This window comes from Pseudopipra pipra, chromosome 23, assembly GCF_036250125.1.
Source record: "Pseudopipra pipra isolate bDixPip1 chromosome 23, bDixPip1.hap1, whole genome shotgun sequence".
In the NCBI taxonomy this organism is placed as follows: Eukaryota; Metazoa; Chordata; class Aves; order Passeriformes; family Pipridae; genus Pseudopipra; species Pseudopipra pipra.
The window spans coordinates 6,774,669-6,794,197 of NC_087571.1; the positions used below are offsets into that span (position 1 = coordinate 6,774,669).

Below are 19,529 nucleotides of genomic sequence, written 5' to 3' on the forward strand. Positions count from 1 at the left end.
TGATTGGATCTTAAAATTGTAAGAGGTCCCTGGTGGCCCGACTTTAGCTGGCATTATCAGCTCAGCCATTGTCTTATGAAGCAATCTCCTCTTGAACCATCCTGTGCTCCCTCATCCTTTAAACCTGTGCAGCCGGAAGCAACTCGGTTCTCTCCAGCTAAGGCTGTATGGTGATGGTGGGGAATGAAGATGAATATCCTCGTGCCTGTGACCTTGGCAGCAGCCAGCCTTGTCCTTGGCACTTGGAGCACCTCCGAAGGTTCCTGTTTGCTTTCCTTTATTCTCCAGGGATGGGTTGACAGTGCTGTCCTTCACACTGAACAACGCATCAAAGGGAAGAGCTGGGGGACTGTGAGGGAGCAATGACATCCCACAGAGCACAAGGGGCAGGCTGGACCACGCACCAGGCAGGAAGGGGACGTGGGCAGCCCACTGCTGTGGCCCTGTGCTCTTGGAGGGAAGTGCCAGCACCAAGGCACATCTCCCAGCAAGGAGCATCCAGTCCTGTGGCACTGGGCAGCACCACGGTGAACAGAGACCACCATGGTGAACAGGGACCACCCTTCCAGCAGGCTCCCAGTGTCCCAGGGCAGTGTGCATGGAACTCTTACTGTTGTGGTGGATTAAAACTAGTCCTGCTGTTGGGAGGACAAAGCAGAGGGTCCTGAGGGAGGTGAGAGGGGGGCTGGGAGCTGCCACAGCGCTTCGGGCAAGAAAGATGTTTTCAGGTTTAGGACAAAATCGTTGCAGGGACATGCCAAAGTCTCAGGGATGTTTGCACAATGGAATTTTAAAGATGGTTTCCAGAAAGTGGGGATATGCAGCTCTGGAAATTGGGAAGAAGAGAGGCAAAGAGGCATGATGTGCTGTCAGGAACGGCCAAGGGAATGCTGACCATGCCATGCATGCCCAGGCAGAGGGGAATCCTTATGGTGGGTGGCTGTGGAGACGGATAGGGAAAGGCAAAATTATCCTTAGTGGCTAGGAGTGAAAGCTGGACAAATTCAGGAGAGAAATATGGAACAAATTCTTAGCAGCACAGTCATAAAATATGGGAATGGTTTACCTAGGGATGGCAGCGCAGCTTGCCAGTCTTTATAAACACCAGATATCACACAATCTCCAGGTGGAGAGCACCCACAATCTTCTGAAGGCTTCCTTTGGGATACTTTACCTCTGCTCTTAATTAGGGTGGGTTTAGAAAATTAAAAATCCCACTGATTGATTTGCCTTTGCCATGAATTTTCCTGTTGGTTACCATCTGAGCCCTGTGAAACCAGGAATATGAGTCTGCTGTTCTTATTTCCAGCTTCAAATAATTCTTCCAAAATGCCCTCTTGTACAAAATGAGCCCAATACGTGTGTGCTGTGGTAGCTAGGAGACTGGCAGGAACGGTGCTCTCCATGATTATCCAAAGCAGTTGTCATGTTATTCTCATTGCTAATGGTATATAATTATGTATTAAGGCTCTCTCCAGGTAGAGCATCTCAGGGCAATTAGAGCACACAGCAGAGACCCCAGGCCAAGTCACTTTGTCCCTCTGGAAAGGGAAATGATTGTCCCAGAACGTATTGTTTGTGGTTTTGCTGCCTGACATGAAAGTGGATCCATTAGAGGAAGCCAGGCCGTGATGTGGCCGGGCAGGGCAGGATCCCTCCTCCACGTGGTCGATGCTGACACGTGCCTTGGTGCCTCCATCCAGTGCACACTCCTGGCTGGGGCTGTGCAGCCGCTCACGCCAGGAGTACATTCCCCTCAACCCTTTTACTGGTCACTGTTCTGGAGGGGGGAATTGATTAGCACTAATTTATCTACTCGTGTTATTGATGGTCAGAGGCTGACTCAGATCCTGTACAAGCTGCCTGTGATGTTTGGCTGGGTGGGTACTCGTGACCCTGAGGGCTGAGGAGGATTATCCTCAGAGTGCGTTTCTCCGGGGGCTGCGGAGCTGCAGGCTTGTTTCCTCAGGCAGGTGCCTTCCACCTGGTCAAGGGACCTGGGTGTTTATATTCCCATGGGATGCTGTAGAAAACCTGCTTGTAACAGCAAAGGTCTCTCATTGCTGGTCAGTGAGGTTTGGTGAGGGAAGGGTGCATGTGCAGCAGTGCTGTGATACCTGCTCGGTGCCTGCTCCCTCGCTGGCTCTGCTGAGGGGAGAGAACAAACCCAGAGAGCAACACCAAACCTTTCCCACATCTGCTTCAAGGAGAACTGCTGCCCTGCTAATAGAGGGAATCTCCTTTTATTGGGAAAACATGAGGCTTTCATGTTCCTGGGCCAGTTCCCTGCAGGGAGAGCAGGAAGGAGAAGAGGCACCAGCTGCCGGTTCTGTGCCAGGTAGAGCTCGGAAGTCAGAGATGATGCATGTGTTTTAAAAAGCATGGGAGGGAAATCACCAGGTCTGGGATGAATTTTCCCTTACAAATGTGGTCATTCCTCTTACCAAGCCTTCCCCAGTCTGTCACCTCACAATGGATCAGTGGGAATGATGGGGAGCCCCAGGGTGCTGCCTGTGCCCAGTTAGCCTCTCCTCTGCAGAGGGTCACAGAACAAAAGCATCACCCCAAACTGCACTGCTGCCTTGGATACGGGCCCAAGGTGGAGAAGGCAGGAGTGACAAGACCAAGCACCACACAGGAATCAGAGAGGTGGAATGCTTGCCTTCTCTGCTGACACATGCCATGAGGGCCACATTCGTGCAGACACCTACACAGCGCCGGGATGCAGCCAGGGCTTCTCTCTCCTCCTCCCCTGTGCCAACGAGGAACAAAACAATCCTCATTCCTGCAGGGAACTCTTGTTCCCTGTTGAAACAAGGGGATTATACCTGGAAAGGTAGCATGTGCCCTTAGGACCTCCCTTTGACTGCAGAAGCAGTCAGAAAACAGCCGCCCAAGGGAAACCCGTGGGCTCTGTGCAGCATTCCCAGCCTGGCTCTGGCTCCGTTGCCACTCTCCCTGCCAGAGCTCCCTCCACTCGCAGCTCCGCCGCTCCCTGTGTTTGGGAGACACCACAAGACCAACTGCAGCAACAGCAGCTATGCCGTCAGGGAATGGCAGCTCGGGAGAACGGATTGGATGGTGGGTTTCGGGCTCTTCAGGAGCAGCGGTTTGAGCTTTGAAACCTGCGGGAAAGGTGAGGGCGTTGCAGATATATCTGGCAGGGAACATTTCCCAGCCCGTGCGCCTCCCTGGCACAAAAGGCAGCTCCTGTCAGGGGTATTGGTGAGCAGAGGAGAGAAAATGGAAGGATGCAACAGGTTGGAGGACTCGAGGGGATTTTGAGGGGAGTCAACTGCAGGCGTGGCAGGGGAGCCTTCCTCGGTGCTCCCCAGCCCTTGGGGCGCTGCTGAGGGCTTGCTGCAGGTATCAATACAGGTGTTTCCCCTTCAGAAAGGGCTGGGCTCTGTGTGTGTGATGGCACTGGGAACCCAGAGCCGCCTCCTCCATCGTTATCAGTTTTATTCCGACTGGAGGAACAATGGAACAGGCGCCGCAGAGCGCTGGCTGCCGATGAAAGTTTCTCTGAACCAACAGAGATTTGCTTCAAAGGGGCCTATGAAGAAGTTCCACTTAATTATGGGGAGGAAATGCCACATAATTAATATATGCACACAAATGTATCTGTGCATGCAGCCATCCCCTAAAAGACTGGGCACTGCAGAGAGCCAGGCAGATCCTGGTGCTGCGGCCCTGACAGCTCACAGACCAGGCTCTGCACTGGAGTCACGTTGCTGCCAAAGGGAAATGAAACTCAGTTTTATTTTTAACTTGGCTGGAGGGAAAGAGGAAGGAATATCTCACGGTGGAAGCAGTAGATGAGGACCCTGGAGATCTCAGTTCAGTCCTTGGCTCCGCTGCAAATTCCCCATGTGACCTTAGGAAGGTCACTTCATCTCTCTGCGCTTCATTTCCCTTCTGCAAAGTTTGGAGAGCGTGATCCTCCCTCTGGTCTTGTGTGTTGGGCCGGGAGCAGAGGCTGATTTTATTCTATTGCAGTGCAGTGCATGGAGCTGGCACAGTGCAGGAGAGGACTCTGCCTGGGGAGGGTTCAGGGCTCACACAGGCTGCGTGGTCGTTTCAGAACACAGTTCCCCCAGACCTTCCAGGACAGGGGGTTTTAAGGGTGAACAGCAAAGCCTTGTTTTAGGACAGGAGAAAAATTTGCACCTTCATTTTTTGTTCGCTGTCCAGGCCCTGTAACCTGCCCGTGACACCCGGAGCTGGGGGGGGGTCACAAGGTGGCATTTGACTCACGGGATAATTGTGTTCTTTTCCAAAATACCGTCTCTGCGAGGCCCCGTCGCACCATTATCACACCCATTTACGCTCTTCTCTCCGCTGGTGTAAGTGCCGGGGAATGGATCTCGCCGACTGTCCCCTCTCCCTCCCCGAGCCCTTGACTGACAGCCCGTGCCCCGCACGTGGCTCCTCCAGCCCGGCGGGTAAAACACGGCTGCAGCACCCGGCAATTTACAGCCATTTGGATCCCATCCATCAGTGGGGAGGCGGCAGGGAGGCAGGTCCCTGATGCCAGAGGGACCCCGTGTCCCCATGGCTGGGGAGGCTCTTCCCCACCCTGCCCCTGTTTTGCCCCTTTTCCTCCCTTCCCTCTGCCCATACTGTTCCACCTGCTGTCCTGCTGCAGGGACAGCCCCAGGAGGGGCGGGGGTGCCCCGTCCTCACAGGGCCCAGGCGGCTGCAGCAACTTCCTGACAAGTTGTGTTTTAGGGACTAGTCGCGGGGTAATTTTGCACGTCCTTGTTTTGTCATTTAGGGCACTTAAAATGTCACAGAGATTTCACTATCCTAAAAGCTTATCTGTCAGCAGGAGAGAGTTATTCCAGTAAAAGGGTATCATCAACGGCAGCAGGAGGAGAAAAAAAAGAGACAAAAAAAGACATGTCTGAAGGTTTTCTATTCCGGGCTCTCTGCAGCCGACCTTGAGCCGGTGCAGCTGCACGGGGTGGGTCCCTGGGCTGCTGGGCAGTGCTGGCAGCAGTGCCAGGGTGGGCTGTGCATCGTCCCTGCTGTGTCCCCAGCACGTCCCTGCCACCTCCAAGCACCCAGCTCGGCCTCAATGAACTGGGGAGGGTGTTGCTTGGTCACTATTCCCTTCACCTCCCTTCCTGAGGTTGGTGTCGTGTCTGTGACGCAGCTGCTGAAGGCAGGAGCTCTTCTGGACTGTTGTGGTGGAGCCCAGGCTGTGCCTGGAAGCAGAGGGGGAAAGGACACAAGGATTTCTCTGGAAAAAGGGAATGGGAGCAGGCCTTACTGAAGCTGGGAAAAAATGTAGTTTTTGTGTGGCATGAGATGATATTTTCCCTGATTTCTGTGGTTTCCAACTAAACAGTGCAGTGTTGATGGATGGAGACACAGAGGTGCAGGGAAGGGCAGAGAAAAGATGGGAGGGAGGGAGGGAGGGAGGGAGGGATGGATGGATGAGTCATGGGAAACTCAAATGACTCGTGTCTGGAAGGAGTTTCCAAATGGGAAAGCCTCCAGCCTGGCAGCAGCTGGAGCTGTGGGATTCCTGTTCCAAATAGAGAATGGGAACACAAACTCCTTGTGCAGGAAAGGGTTTAATGTGCTGTTAAACCACCTGGATCCCGCTCTCTGTCCTGGGAGGGGGATTTCCATGAGGGTTAAATGGGGGAACTGAAGGTGGGTGTTTCTGACCAGAACCGTGGCACATTCAGGGCAAGGATTGCTCCAACACCTGGCTGGAATAAGTGATGTGGATTTTAAGTTGCTCTGTAACCCGTGGGTACATTATTAACGTGGTATTAAGAAGACCTGAGACCTCTCTGCAAATTCCTATTTCAAATAAATAATTACAGGGGCCAACATAACTTATGAAATTCCCCTGAAAACCCCAGGCATACTCTGTATTTGCCTTTGAGGAAGTTTTATCAGCTACCACATTCAAAACCACAGTTATTTGCATTCCTGTATCTGGAACCTCTGTGATTGTGGGTGCGATGCTGATGGAGCTTTCAGAGCATCACACTTGGAAGCAACACCTGGTGCAAGTGCTTCTGGAGAAGGGAATGGTGCAAAGCTGGGGGGTCCATACCTGTTCCCCCTCCCCGGCCCCTGCTGCAGGAGGGAGCTTTGTTTCCAGCCCAAAATAACACACGCTTTGGTGGGGTTTATCTGTGCTCTGCCAAGTGCGTGACAAATTTGTACTAAATCAGAACTTCAAACGATGCCAGCACAGAAAACCAGGAATGCTATTGCATAACAGAGGGAAACGAGATAAAAATCCTCCATACAGCACCATTACTTCAGAAGCAAGAATAAACAGTATTTTAAAATGTATAAACACAGGTGGCATATTTTCCTTAAAAAATGTTTTGAGAAAAACAAAAGCCTCTTAAAAGGGAATAAAATATGAAAAGCAGGAGAAGTAGGTCACAGAAAGAAAAAGTCAAAGGAAGGGTAGAAAACTAACATGGAAATGAAAGACAAAGTGGATTCCACTGGTGTGTGGCCGTGGTGTGGGTCCAGGCAGCTGCTGGGATGAGGGTGAACCGCGTGCCCTCGGTCACAACACGGCACCGTCGCGGGGTCCTGGTGGGCGGGGGGTCGGCAGCCCTGTGGGGTCCTGTGTGTTTTCTGTTTTCTGAAGTGTTTCTCACCACTTCAGACCCTTCCCCACGACTGTTTTTGGTAGCAAAGAGCTTCATGAATGTAAAGCTCTGCAGCACCTTCTCCTTCAGAGCCTCCACGCTAATTGCTGGGGCAGTGAATGTCAGGGATGGAGGGGCAGAGGGAGTCGGGTACTTGTGTGGTTTTTGTCTGGTAACTGGTAACACCTCTTATCTTCTCAGTCCTACCTCTTGTGCATTCCTGGGATGGCAGGTGTCCCTGTGATCCATGTCTTACCTACTCTGTGATTACTCTGAGTTATGTCACGGTTTCTGTTACTAAACAGAATGTTTTATAAACACTTTGATTTTAACTCCAACGTTTGGGATGGTGTTGGTGAACAGAGGAAGCTAATTGCAGACAAAAGCTAAGGTCCCTCTCCTGATGTACATTCCTTTTATACTTCCATTTTTTCAGACTCCACATCTACAAAGCAGTCATGCTTCCTCTGGAAGCTCAACCATGGGGTAGTGTGGGTGACGGAAGCAGCTTTTTGTGGTTCCTACTCTCATGAGTGTGTTTTGAAAACAGGGGAGTTACAGGGCAGGTACTTTCAAAATGAAGATTAATGTCTGATGCAGCTGCCTTATTGATAAAGACTCAAAGAATCATGGAATATCCAGAGTTGGAAGGGACCCACAAGGACCATCAAGTCCAACTCCTGGCCATGCCCAGGATAACCCCAAAGATCCCACCATGTGCCTGAGAGCATTGCCCCTTCTTTGGAAGCTGCAAACCCCAATGAGGTCTCCCCTCAGTCTCCTCCAGGCTGACCAACCCGCTCTTGTTAAATGCCCATGAAGGACTGGCACCCCCACCATTCCAAAGAGGGCAGATGGTAATTTCCCAGCGTGTTTTCCTCTCCAAACCCAGGAGCAGCTGGTTCACCTGGCTGTATGGCGGGCACCAAAGAAAGGCTGTCCAAAACCACCATCTTTCAACAGACCTTTTTTATTGTGTCGTGAAAGACTGCACCTCAAACCAGGTGCAAGGAGTATCAAACAGCGTGTTTCACCGAGAACATCCGGCCCCGGGCGCTGCCGAGGCCCAGCGTGTCGGTTCCCGCTCAAACTGAAAAGCAGCAGCAACTCAGGCTTCCATCTGCATTGAACAGCTGGTAAGAAACAAGGTAATCCAGGGGGCAGCTTCCCGAGAGACTGGCAAACAGAAAAGAACCGGGAGACGCATCTAAGTGTGTGCTGGGGCGGCGTGGCAGGAGGGGAATCAGCTGGCAGCTTTATCGCTCTCCCCGTTCTCAATCAGTTTCCTTTTCTTCTCATCCGTTTTCCTCTTGAAGATGTGGTCTCTGTAGAACTGGAGTTCTTTGATGCTTTCCCTGATGTCATCGAGTGCTCTGAAAGAGAATTAAGGAAGGTTTCAAGGCACCTGTGTGCACCTCCAGCTACACCTGGACCCCAACACCACTGAAAACTTCCAGGCTGCAGGAAACCAAACTGATGTGTATGGATGGTGCACCTGTCAGACTCTCACCTTCCCATTTGCAGTTCTCCAATTTTAGTGTCTCTGTGACCAACTCTGCCTCAAAACAAGGGCAGATAAACCCCTGTTAAGAGACTGAAGGGATAAGGAAACTTCTGGTTCTCTGGATTTTAATAATCCCTTTCCCTACACTATCCAGGCTTCAGACAGGAGGATACAAATGTCTGACAGGGAGCAGAAGCACACAGCCTCCACCTGCATCAGACTCAGGATGCTGAAACAGGGAGCCCTGTATCCTGCTCCAGAAGAGCCTGGTTCCAGAGCCCTGCTGTGTCACAGACAGGAGCACAAAGCTCACCTGTGAGAAGCTGCCTTCTTTGGTGCAAACTCATATTCCTCTGGATACCAGCGCCTGCAAGTGGAAAAATTAGAAAGGAAACTGGGATTCAAAACCATGTCTGCTGGCTGCTGCAGGTTTGTTACACATGGTGAAAGGATTTTGGTTCCACTGACACCTAAAGAAGCCACAGCTCTGTGAGTCCCCCTGCTACAAACTGCAGAGCCCCAGCACCACGAACAGGCATCCCCAGGGTGTCCTTCAAACCACTTAATTGGGGGAACACTTACCTGCAAAGTTCCTTGACAGTGCTCACATCAACGATCCTGTAATGAAGGTGCCTCATGAACTGCGGCATGTATTTGTCAAGGAATTTCTTATCTGCATGAACAGAGTTACCTACAAAGACACAAAACAAGATGTTTCTTCAAAGACGCTCCAGAGCGACACGGAAACGAGCGGCAGGATGAGCGAGCTGGGAGAGATCACAGGGGAGGAAAAGCCATTCACAAGCAGCTCATTTATCCCATTTTCTAGTAAATATGATTGTGAAGGTTTGTCAGATTTTCATTGCAGGATCACACGGGGTTTAAATACGAATACCTCTAGTAATTCCTCTGTTACTACTCCCACAATTTCTGTCACACAGATAAATATCAAAGAACCATTCGAACGTCGGGTTTTCTGCCAAGTGAAAGCGGCCATTGGTATTAATTTCACTCAGCACCCATCCCAGGACTGTATCTGAACATTCTGAACACAGTTACAGGTAGCAGGACACCTGGAAAATCCATATTTGGCCTTTGGCTGGATGCCCAGTGAGGAAAAGGCGCAGCATAGAACACGAGCACATCCCTACCACATGCGCCGGCAGGTGTTTGCATCCAGCTGGGGGTGCAGGAGGGATGAAGCTGTTGTTGTTAAGAAAGAAGATGCTTCACCTGCGAGAGGACAGAGCCCTGGGGGTGTCTGCTGCCGCACGAAGGACAGGAACTCGTACTCTGCTTGCTGCAATGAGATTTTACTCTCCTTCACAGCCTTAGTAAGGCCAGACTGCAAAAAAGAGCCAAGTCATAAATCAGAAACACCCTGCCACAGACACTGTCAGGAACACTCCAGTTCTCAAGTAAATGTTTAACTCTACAGCAAAAGGTCATCCCTTCAAGTGCAGTTTGTTCCCCAGGTAATTCTTGAACTGTGTTTCTGTTCTCTGGGACACCCCCAGCCTCAATTCTCCCCAGGAACCTCCTGCTTGGCAAGTAAAACCAAGGCAGGTATATAGTCCTGGCAGCACTGACCTTCCTGTGAGGGTTGGGGCTTTTTCTTGTATTTCTTTCTCAAAGCTCTTCTCAATTACTGAGACATGAGGCCTCATTTATCCACCTGCCCGTCTGTGACCCAGGAGAGTATTACATCCCTTCACATCCCTGTTTCAAGAGAGGCACTCACCTCCCCAGCAGAGAGCAGCAGGTATCAGTGAACACAAGCAACCAGGATCCTGCCTGAAATGTTTATCAAGATTCCTATAAATCAGAAAAATTCCTCCCTTCTTTTTTTTTCAATAGTTAAATGTCAAATCCTCTCCAAGTGTTCTCAGTGATTTATTTCCATCTGGCTACACTATATATTTCCATGACTGTGCTGCAAAAATCTACTTGACAGATCCAAGTGGTGGTTAAAAAATTCATTATGTGGCTGCATTTTCATCTATATTCTAATTGCTTCTCTTCTCTTAGTCAATTAAAAATAAGTAGCTCCTCAGGAGCAACGAGGACACGTGTTACCATCTCCAATTCACTCCCAAGCTGAAGCTGAGCTGGAATCCTCAACTGGAGCAGGGAAAAGCACCCATCACAGTAAATTAATATTCATTTTCCAAACTCCTGCTAATCCTTCCCACAGAGAGTGAGATGCTGAAGGGGGGGGAAAGAAGGGATATGAGTGTCTTGAAACTTCAGCCCTTAATTGAAAACTAACTCAAATTTCAATTCATTCATCAGGGATTGGAAAATCCATTTGCTCTCTTGCTGCTGGCAAGGAGGAACCTTTCTTTGGTGGCCCAAGGAACTAAAAATAATCTCTTGCTGCAAAAGTGATGCTTTCGGTGAAAAAATGCACGAGGTTCCCAGTGCTGAGGGGACAGGCAAAAATAACATCCCAGTGTTTACAGGCCTGTTTAATCCCACATATACAGAAATCTGCATGCAGAAATCTGCATTTCATCAGCTCTGGACTGTTCTTACTTGGGCCTTCAAGCCTCACCTTCCCCTTCTCATCTGGAATTAGTCTTTGAATTATTTTATGTCAGATGGAAGAGGATTCACCGGGAAGAGCTGATGGAGGAACCCACCCAACCCAGCCTACACCAGGGCTCCCACAGAGGCAGGACAAGGCATCAGCTCCACAAGAGGACTGGGGAGTCAAACCCTAACTCCCAACCTCACAATGGGAGGAGGAGGCTGAGATCACACCCTGGGGGACAGGAGCCAGGGGCACATCCCTGAGCAACAGATCCCCTTCCGGGCTCCCCCTGCCTGCTCCAGCCCTCTCAGGGCTGCTGGGTGGTGCTGATGCTTCCTGAGCTCAAGGAAGTAGCTTCCAGCGCTATTCCAACTTATTAAAAACCAGGCTGCAAAGCACAGGCTGCTCTAGGCAAGCTGGAAGATGAAGGCTAAAGATGAAGGCACGATTCCTGAGTGCAGCTTGCTCTGTGCCACAGATCACTTGTGAGATCTTTGGCAAAATGTTTTGCCTCGGCTCCCTGCTACAAAATAAGGATGATACTGTCTCCCGTCCTCCATCCCCTCTGACTTGCAAACTGCTCAGCACAGGAGTTGTCCCTGCTAAGGCGGCCGTGCTGCAGCTGATCGCTCTGAATTACACGTCATTCTCATCTGGCGAAGGCAGAGAAGGGTTTTTACCTTCCCGTGATGCTCCTTGCACCACTCGGACATGCTCTCCAGCAGCTCGTCGGGCTGGTTGATAATCAGGTTCGGGCCCTGGAAAAAAACATGGAACAAAAAAGATAATGGAAAAAAAGTTTAGAAGCGACTAAAAGTTTAGTCCGAAGCCCAGGCGGAGCACGGCGCAGTTTCAGCCCCGAGACACGAAGTGCAGCGTGACGCAGGTCCCGTCCCCGCGCTCCGGGACGGGGATCCCCCGCCGCCCGCCCGATGCTTTGTTCCCGCAGCCCCTGGAAGCGGCGCGGGGCCCGGCAGGCCCGTCCCGCCCCTCACCTCGGCCAGCACGTTGAGGTCGCAGTCGGTGATCAGACACGCCATCTCCAGGATCTGGTCCTTCTCCACGTCCAGGCCCGTCATCTGCCACGGGGCGAGCGGCCGCGTCAGCGCGCCCGGGGGGCCCGCGCCCCCCTTTCCCGCCCTGCCCGCGCCCCCCGCCGCCCCGCGCCGCCGCCCCGCACCTCCAGGTCCACCCAGACCATGCGCTGCCCCATGTCGCCGCCGGCCATGGCCGCCGCCCGCCGCCGGCCCCGCCACAGCCGCCCGGCGCAGCTCCGCAGGCGGCCCAGGCCGGCGCGGCCGCCGCCCAGCATCGCCGCCGGACTACAGCTCCCGGCGGGCCCCGCGCCGCCGCCCGCGCTCCCCCGGCTCTGGGCGCGCCGCGGAGGCTGCTGGGAGATGTAGTCCCGGGGTGGTGCGTGCAGCCCAGCGCGCTCCTCCCCGCCCCGAAGGAGGGGGTTCACCCGCCGGCTTTCCCCTGGGAGACTTTAATGCTCTTCTCCAAGGCAATATTGGAATATTCAAAGGGAACATCAGACAATGGGTTCAAATTGAAAGAGTAGGTTTAGACGAGATATTGGCAAAAAGTTCTTTACTGTGAGGGTGAGGCACTGGAACAGGTTGCACAGGGATGTTGTGGATGCCTCAGCCCTGGAAGTGTTCAATGCCAGGTTGTTTGGGGCTTGGGCCAGCCTGGGCTAGTGGAAGGTGTCCTTGCCCATGGCAGTGGGTTGGAATGAGATGAGCTTTAAGGTTCCTTTCAACCCAGACCATTCTGTGATTCTGATTCTGTATCAAAAATGCCATGAGGAATATTGCAGACACCAGGCAGCATCTGTCCTACCTCTATTCTACTTAAAAGGCTGGACCCGCCCATCTGACAAAGACAGCCTCCTCTCCTCCAAAAGCACCTACAGCCACAGTTTCTCCCACCCTCCATCACAGTGTTTTTCTTTTCCCCATGAAGAGCCCTGAGGTGTGAGTTAACACATTTAAAACTGAGACCAGAGTTTGGCAGGACTGGACTGCTGATATTTTTACAAACACTAAAAGGTTTTTTTTTCACTGGGGGGATTTTTGCGGGGAAGGCATTTTATACATGTACTCAGTAAGAAACGGGTCGCGTTTGCTTTGCGCTCAGAGTCCGTCAGTGCCGTGACGGGTGCCACTTGGCCTCCCTGTAGCTCTCCCTGCGGTGGTCGTAGTCGTGGCTCCAGCCGTCCCGGTGCCTGTCGTCATAGGGCTCGCCCCGGTAGTGGTGCTCGGCGTCGTGGCCCCTCTCGTCGAAGCCGTAGTCGTCCCGCTTGCCGCGGCCGTAGTCGGGGCCGAAGCGCTCCCGGCCGAAGTGCCGGCTGTCCGGCGGGTAGGGGTGGGCGCCCAGCCGGCCCTTGCGCAGCGCTGGCCCCTCGGGGCGCCGCGGCAAAGGGGAGCCCAGCGGCGGGGCGTGGAAGGCGTGAGGGTAGGCGTGAGGGGCGAAGCTGGGCTGCTCGTACTTGCTGCCGAAATGGGGCTGCTGCCGTGCCATGCTGTTCATCTGGGAGGGGGAGAGAGGAAAGGGAGGGTGGGTTTGGTGCTTGAAGGGGCAGAGAAACACCTAAACCCTGTGCTGGCCTCCAGATCACACTGTAAATACCAGGAGAATGGGACAGGTTGATGGACAAGCAAGACTGAATGGGAATTTACGGAACAGCCATTGCTCACTGCTTCACCCACAGCTGAGCTCCCACAGCTCAGAGCCCTCCTGACTGACACCCTGGATACCAGGAGCTTCAGATCTTCTGGAATTGTCTTTTTGAGGCTCCAAAAGAATATTCCCACAACCTCTCACAATCACAACAGGAAACAAGGACTCCAAAAAGGTGAGCGTGTGCCATGGACATACCACCGCTTGTCTCTGCAGGCTCGGCGGGAACCCCTCAGTAACCCTCTCGTATCTGCAGGGAAAACAGAGCAGGGATTCCAGCATTAAATACACGACTGCTGCAGTCCAAGGGCCGTCTGCATCCCGGCCGTGTCCCCTCCCTAGGGGAGACAGACCACAGTGCCCTGGGGAAGAGAAGCTGGAGCCAACGAGCTGTGCAGTGCCGCTCTCCGCTCCAAGCTCCTGCGCTGGTGGGATTCGTACCTGCTGCAGTTGGAGGCTGGATGTGGCATTCCAGGAGGGATGGCACCAGCAGCTCCGAGTGGGGAACAGGACAGACTGGTGTCCTGGGCTGCATGACTGCTCCCTGGGGAGACACAAATGTTTCAAGAGACCCACAAACACCAGTGAGAGGAACTCGGGTGTGAAGGACACCAACAGCTTTCACAAGCTTCATTTGCTCTCAAGTTTTGTAAGGGATCTGCAAAAGCACATGGGCTAAGTCTCCAAAACAATTCCCACCAGGAAAGGGCAGCGATATTGTGACCACGTGCCTCGTTTAACCACCACGAGATGTGACTTTTAGTGCTCCTGTGATAATTTAGAACAGATCTCAAGGGTACAGAAGGAATAATCAATAACAACCCAAGGAGAAGGCTCAGCCAAGGGGGTTACACCAGCCACAAGGGACAGACGGTCCCTGGTGGAAACACCGGGACAGGAGCGTGAGGTGAGCAGAGCAGGCAGGTGAGGGGCCCCTGGGTGAGAGACACCTGAATGTGCCCAATGAAACAAGAATCCATTGGAGGCTGGGGAGCAGCTGACGGCAGCTCACTTTCCCTCCAGGAAAAGGGTGATTTGCGGCCCCTCCAGGGGTACCTGATCGGAACTGGATGCGCATGGGCCGCCCGTACAGCTTGATCCCGTTGAGCAGCTGCAGCCCGTACGGCACCGACTCCTCGTGCTTGAAATTGACGAAGGCGAACTGCTTGGGTCGTCCGTCCCGGTCCTTCGGGATCTTCACGGTGATCACGGGCCCCGCCTGGCACCGGGACCGAAGGCGTTAAACAAACACCGGGGGGAAGGAACCGCCGCCGAGCGCGCGCGCCGCCGAACCCTGTCCCGCGGCGGCCGCCGTAGCCCAGCCCGCTGCCCCCCCCCACGGCCCGCTGTGGCAGCCGAGGCCTCTCCGCCCCGCCCGCGCCCTCCCCTGCGCACCCAGCTCGGGGCCCAGGCGGTACCTGGTGGAAGAGTTCGAAGATGAGCTCCTCGGTGACCTTGGGGTCCAGGTTGCCCACGAAGAGCGTCCGGTTCGCCTCGGCCGCCGCCGCCCCCATGGCCAAGCTCGGGGCCAGCCGAGCGCGCGCTCTCTGGCGGCCGCTCTCCGCGTGCACGGGCGCGACGGCGTGACGTCACTGCGCGACCGCGCCTGCGCGCACGGCCCTTCCGAGGCGCGGGGCGGGGAACGGGGCCGGGTACGGGAATGGGAATGGGAACGGGAACGGGAACGGGAACGGGTACGGGAATGAGAACGGGAACGGAGCCAGGAACGGGAATGGGAATGGGAATGGGAGCGGGAACGGGGCCGGGTACGGGAATGAGAATTTGGAAAGGGAATGGGAATTGGGAAAGGGAACGGGAATGGGAATTGGGAAAGGGAACGGGAATGGGAATTGGGAAAGGGAATGGGAATTTGGAAAGGGAACGGGAATGGGAATTGGGAAAGGGAACGGGAATGGGAATTGGGAAAGGGAATGGGAATTTGGAAAGGGGACGGGAACGGGGCCGCGGCCTCGGGGGCGGAATCCCGGCGGGACGGCCCCGCTCCTCCCCGGGGGACACGGGATGTGCGGAGTCCCGCCCCGCTGCCCCGCGCCCTCCCGGGCCTCGGGAATTAACTGATAACCTGTAATCAACTAACAACCGGCAATAAACCCCGTTTGTCGCGAGGGAATCGTGGATGTGTTGCGTGTCCCGGTGTCGTGACAGCACCTGCGTCCAGGCGGTGACACCGCGCGGCTGGTGCCGGGCGTTCCCCCTTTCCCTGTTATTCCTGTTGGGAAACCGAGGGGGTCGGAGCCAGCCGGTTAAAACCCGGGGCGCAGGTTAAAAACCCCCAAACGGGCGGCTCCCCTGCCCCTGCTGTTGAATCTCCCCAGCCACTGTAATCCCCTGGGAATCCCAGAAGATGCGGGATGTAAAACGGGCGTTTTCCATCTGGAGGAATTTCGAGAGGGGGCAGTTGAGCCTTCATTTCTCATTAGGTCCCAGCACAGCTCTGCTTTCCCTGTTAATTGGGTGCCGTTCATTCTCTCCACCCCATTACTCGCCACCGCACCTAGAATTTATATCCATTTGGATTAATCGCGTCCGCCTGGTTAAATCCCAAACAGCCACTCGTTCAGAAAGGGAGTTATTACCTCGCTTTGCCAGGACTTCCACTTTGCCTTAATTTCCCTGGAGCCTCGTTTGCCTTGCCGTGCCTTCCTTCCCCTCCCCGGCTCCCCTCGGGCTCGGCTGGGAGCGTGTGAGGCTCGTGTGCCATCAGGGCTCGTTCCACGTGCAGGTCCTGCCGGGCTCAGGCCTGGCTCAGAGAACAGGAACCACTTCAGGTGCTTCACAGACTCGCTTTTGGAATTCTGTTGTGCTTTTTGTGTCACTGCTTTGTGCCTTTTTTGCTCTTTGAAGGAGCAAAGTGGAAAACTAGAAACATTTTTGATTTGGGGGGGAAACCCCATTTTAGCTGTCTTGTTTTCACTCTTAAAGTGCAGGCACTCAGGAATACTGAGAGATTTCAACCAATTTCACTTGCTAATTTCAACTTTAGAAAAGGCTCTTGGTGGTTTACTTTTTCAGGAGATTTTGTTTGCTTTTTTGTATGTTTCTATAATTATGGCTTTCTTCCTTGCTTCCCTTGCCTGTTGGAGGTACCCAGGACAATGTGTTCACTCAAAGTCATAGAATCATGGGATGGTTTGTGTTGGAAGGGACCTTCAGCAACAAATCTTAACCATTTACCCAAAAGAAACCCTCTTGAGAACTGAAGCATGTTGAGTATGCAAATATTAGTGATTATTACATATGGCTGGGCTCGAGTATCTGTGTGATGAACCTCTGGTGTGTCACAGGTCTTAAACCGTGGGGGACAACTGTGTCTGGCCTGTGGTGCTGCGGGCAAAAGAGGTGCCCTGGGGACAGCAATCCCTCTGCCCTGCTCCCGGTGCCAGTGCCCGGCAGGTACCGCTCGCCGGGGCTGCAGCATTGGGTCAAACAACTGTTTATTACAGGTGTGCTGAAAGGATCAGCACGTGCCCTCAGCTCTGCTGGGGGCTGGGTGGGTGCAGGGCCTGCTGCTGCCCTCCACAGAGTCCTTTCCCCCCAGAGCTTCTCGGTGCAAGCCTGCAGGACTTGCCCACAAACAGTTCTGGGTCCCTGTCCCTGGGCCAGGGGGAGCCAGCACGGTTACCTCCCTGGGCTGCTGGAGTGCCAGTGCCATGTGTGCCACACAAATCCATGGTTAGAGCGCTCAGGAGTTTACTTGGTGCCAGATAAAGGGTTGGGTTACACCAGCAGGACTTTTTGAGCCCAGGCTCACGGCTGTTTTCCCCCCCATGCCCTCACACTACACGGAGGGACGCCTGCGTGCCACCAGGCCGAGCGTACCCCGGCAGTCCGTGCGCTCCTCGCTCACCGTGTACGGCTGCGCCTCGCTGAACGTCACCTCAAAGCCAGCAGCCTCCACAGCCGCCTCCACCTCGTCTTTCTCCAGGCGGAGGCACGAGAAAACCTGCTTGTTGAAGGCGTAGTAGGTTTCCCCGAGGACGGTCACCAGCACCAGGTGCCCCCCCGGCTTCACGAGGGTCCCGATGTTCCTCAGGGCGCTGCGGAAGGTGGGCAGGTCCTTGCAGGCGCCCTCCAGGCACAGGGTGGAGACGATGCAGTCGGCTGGTGGCAGGGACACAGCGCCCGTGGGGTTGGCTCTGGTCACGTCACACTTCAGAACCTGCTTCACCTTCTTCCTCACTTTCTCCTGTTTCTCAGCCCACTTCTCCCTGGCAAGGAAATCCACAAAAAAGTAGAGGAAGGTTCCGTGGTTATTGAACATCTGTGCCTGTGGCTCCATGGCCACTGTGGTTGGACACCAGCCTCACCTGTCCCCTTCCAGCTCACAGACGTATTTCACCACCGGCACCCAGTCAAAGGCTCCTGCTTCGTTCCTCAGCCACCGCTCCAGCTCCCGGCGGTTCTGGTCGGTGTAGTCCAGGGCAATAATCTCCTGGAAGCGCTCACAAGCAGACAGAAGCTGGTAGATGGTGGGGCCACAGCCGACATCTATCAGGGTGCCACCTCTCAGCTCGTCTGGTGCAGAGTCAGGGCAAAACCATCCCAGTGAGGACAGAGCCTCCCCCAGGGCAGAGACATCCCAGAGCCCCTCGGACCGTGCTCACCCTAACCCAGAAATGTGACCCCGAGTGCCACAGCCCCATGGCACAGCCCCTGTGGCTCTCTGGCCACGGTCCAGCCCAGAGACAAGTCCTGCAGCAGGTCCAGAGCCTGTGGCAGGAGCAGTGCTGGCTCCTGGGGCAGGGGCACTGACCCCACACCCCAATCCCCCAGCTGGGTTTGATGGTGTTCCCAGAAACGGGCACAGCTCCAGCTGCAATTCCCTGTATGCACAGACACATGCAGGCAGAGGGATATTTTTAACAGAGCAGGAGTGTGTCAGTTTATCACAGGGTCTGCTCCATGTTGGGGCACGTGCTCTGCTGTTGGCAGCCCCAGGGCAGCCCTGCAAATGGCACCGTCCAACGGCTCCGGACACCTCGGGAGTGCTCACCTAAGGAGAACATTTTGTGCAGGCTCTTCAAGTTTTGCGTCAGAAACACATTTGCCCCTTCCCGGCTGTCACTCATGCTGTAATATTCTTTCAGATATGCCTGAGGGTCGAAATTCTGCTGGTAAAAATCCGCCTCCGTGAAGATTGCCGGTGCGTCCATGCTGCCGAGAGCCAGCTCTGCTCCCCGCTCCGCCCATCCCACGCTGCATGGCCCCTGTTGTACTTTGAGTTTGTTTGTCCTTCCTGTGTCCTTTGCTCCAGATTCTGGCTGGACGCATTCATCCGCAGGACTTACACTTGCTCCCCAGTTTCCTGCTGAGCCTTGCCTTTTCCATAATAACTCAGATTCCCCAGCAGCCCCCCAGCCTGCATGAGTGACCACAATTAATGGCAATTCCTGGGACTACAGTGCACATCCCTGGCTTCACAGTGACTGACAGCACTAAAGGAGTGCAGTGTGAGGTGGTGTCGCTGGCAGTCACTGCCTGGCAGCCCTGTAAGCTCTGTCCCACACTGCTGCTTCCTGAGAGCTGATGGAAGTCAGTGTGTTCAGGAACATGGCACAGGGCATTAAGGCCATTAGATGTCCTGGTAGAGGACAGCTGGAGTCTCTCCTGCAGGAAGGAAGGATCTATCCCTGCCCATCCATGAGAAGCACCTGCCAAAATTTCCGCTCCATTTCCATAATTTTGTTGCTTTCATTTGTTTCAGGTTTTCCTTGGAAAACTGCAATTTCACCTCTGAGCACCAGAAACCAGAATCTTCCCAGCCTCGGTGCCCGGGTTTTGCCTCTTTAGCTGGCTGTGAACCCTGTGCCCCTGCCTGTCCCATGCCGATGGGGTCCCAGCCTGCCCTGCAGCCCGCAGGAGCCCCTCGTCCTCCATCCCAAGCAGCACAGAGGGCACACGGTGGTGACACCTCCTTCGCCACAAAGAGGCAGCAGAGCCCCGCGCTTCTCGTGCTGGCGGGTCCCTGCGGCAGCTCATCCGCTTCTCGCTCGCCCAGCGGGAGCCGAAATGATCAAACAGTTTTAGGCTCATTACCGACTCTGAATCTATATAATTGGCCTTTGCTTTTTTAAAGATCTGTCATTAGGAGTGACGGTGGAGGAGCCGCCGCATCATCGTCAAACTTCCAAGTGCGACTGTGGATGCCGAGGTGCGT

The 19,529-nt window shown here is 54.1% G+C and overlaps 3 protein-coding genes and 1 long non-coding RNA gene across 5 annotated transcripts; all 4 read right to left on the reverse strand.

Moving 5' to 3' along the window:
- Nucleotides 1-3,726: 3,726 nt before the first annotated feature.
- On the reverse strand, nucleotides 3,727-4,607 carry LOC135401949 (uncharacterized). Its single transcript, XR_010424991.1, has 2 exons — nucleotides 4,258-4,607; nucleotides 3,727-4,140 (listed from the first exon to the last, which is right to left on the reverse strand). It is a non-coding gene; the product is annotated as an uncharacterized LOC135401949 (long non-coding RNA).
- Nucleotides 4,608-7,586: 2,979 nt separating this feature from the next.
- REXO2 (RNA exonuclease 2) lies at nucleotides 7,587-11,996 on the reverse strand. Its single transcript, XM_064634724.1, has 7 exons — nucleotides 11,850-11,996; nucleotides 11,665-11,748; nucleotides 11,350-11,427; nucleotides 9,370-9,481; nucleotides 8,719-8,827; nucleotides 8,450-8,503; nucleotides 7,587-8,005 (listed from the first exon to the last, which is right to left on the reverse strand). Exons 1-7 carry the CDS (start codon nucleotides 11,979-11,981, stop codon nucleotides 7,876-7,878), a joined length of 699 nt encoding a protein of 232 aa, XP_064490794.1. The 5' UTR covers nucleotides 11,982-11,996; the 3' UTR covers nucleotides 7,587-7,875.
- A 681-nt stretch (nucleotides 11,997-12,677) lies between these two features.
- RBM7 (RNA binding motif protein 7) lies at nucleotides 12,678-14,938 on the reverse strand. Its single transcript, XM_064634725.1, has 5 exons — nucleotides 14,770-14,938; nucleotides 14,408-14,570; nucleotides 13,793-13,895; nucleotides 13,550-13,601; nucleotides 12,678-13,201 (listed from the first exon to the last, which is right to left on the reverse strand). The coding sequence occupies exons 1-5, from the start codon at nucleotides 14,863-14,865 to the stop codon at nucleotides 12,815-12,817; spliced, it is 801 nt and encodes a 266-aa protein (XP_064490795.1). The 5' UTR covers nucleotides 14,866-14,938; the 3' UTR covers nucleotides 12,678-12,814.
- Nucleotides 14,939-15,163: 225 nt separating this feature from the next.
- On the reverse strand, nucleotides 15,164-18,929 carry NNMT (nicotinamide N-methyltransferase). Of its 2 annotated transcripts, XR_010425017.1 has the most exons (5): nucleotides 18,366-18,928; nucleotides 17,680-17,887; nucleotides 17,220-17,580; nucleotides 15,949-16,112; nucleotides 15,164-15,866 (listed from the first exon to the last, which is right to left on the reverse strand). XR_010425017.1 is itself a non-coding variant. In XM_064634727.1 (3 exons), exons 1-3 carry the CDS (start codon nucleotides 18,523-18,525, stop codon nucleotides 17,151-17,153), a joined length of 798 nt encoding a protein of 265 aa, XP_064490797.1. In that variant the 5' UTR covers nucleotides 18,526-18,929; the 3' UTR covers nucleotides 17,041-17,150. The 2 variants fall into 2 exon arrangements, 1 of the variants encoding a protein (XP_064490797.1); XM_064634727.1 differs by lacking the exons at nucleotides 15,164-15,866; nucleotides 15,949-16,112 and having other exon boundaries at nucleotides 17,041-17,580; nucleotides 18,366-18,929.
- Between the last annotated feature and the right edge of the window lie 600 nt (nucleotides 18,930-19,529).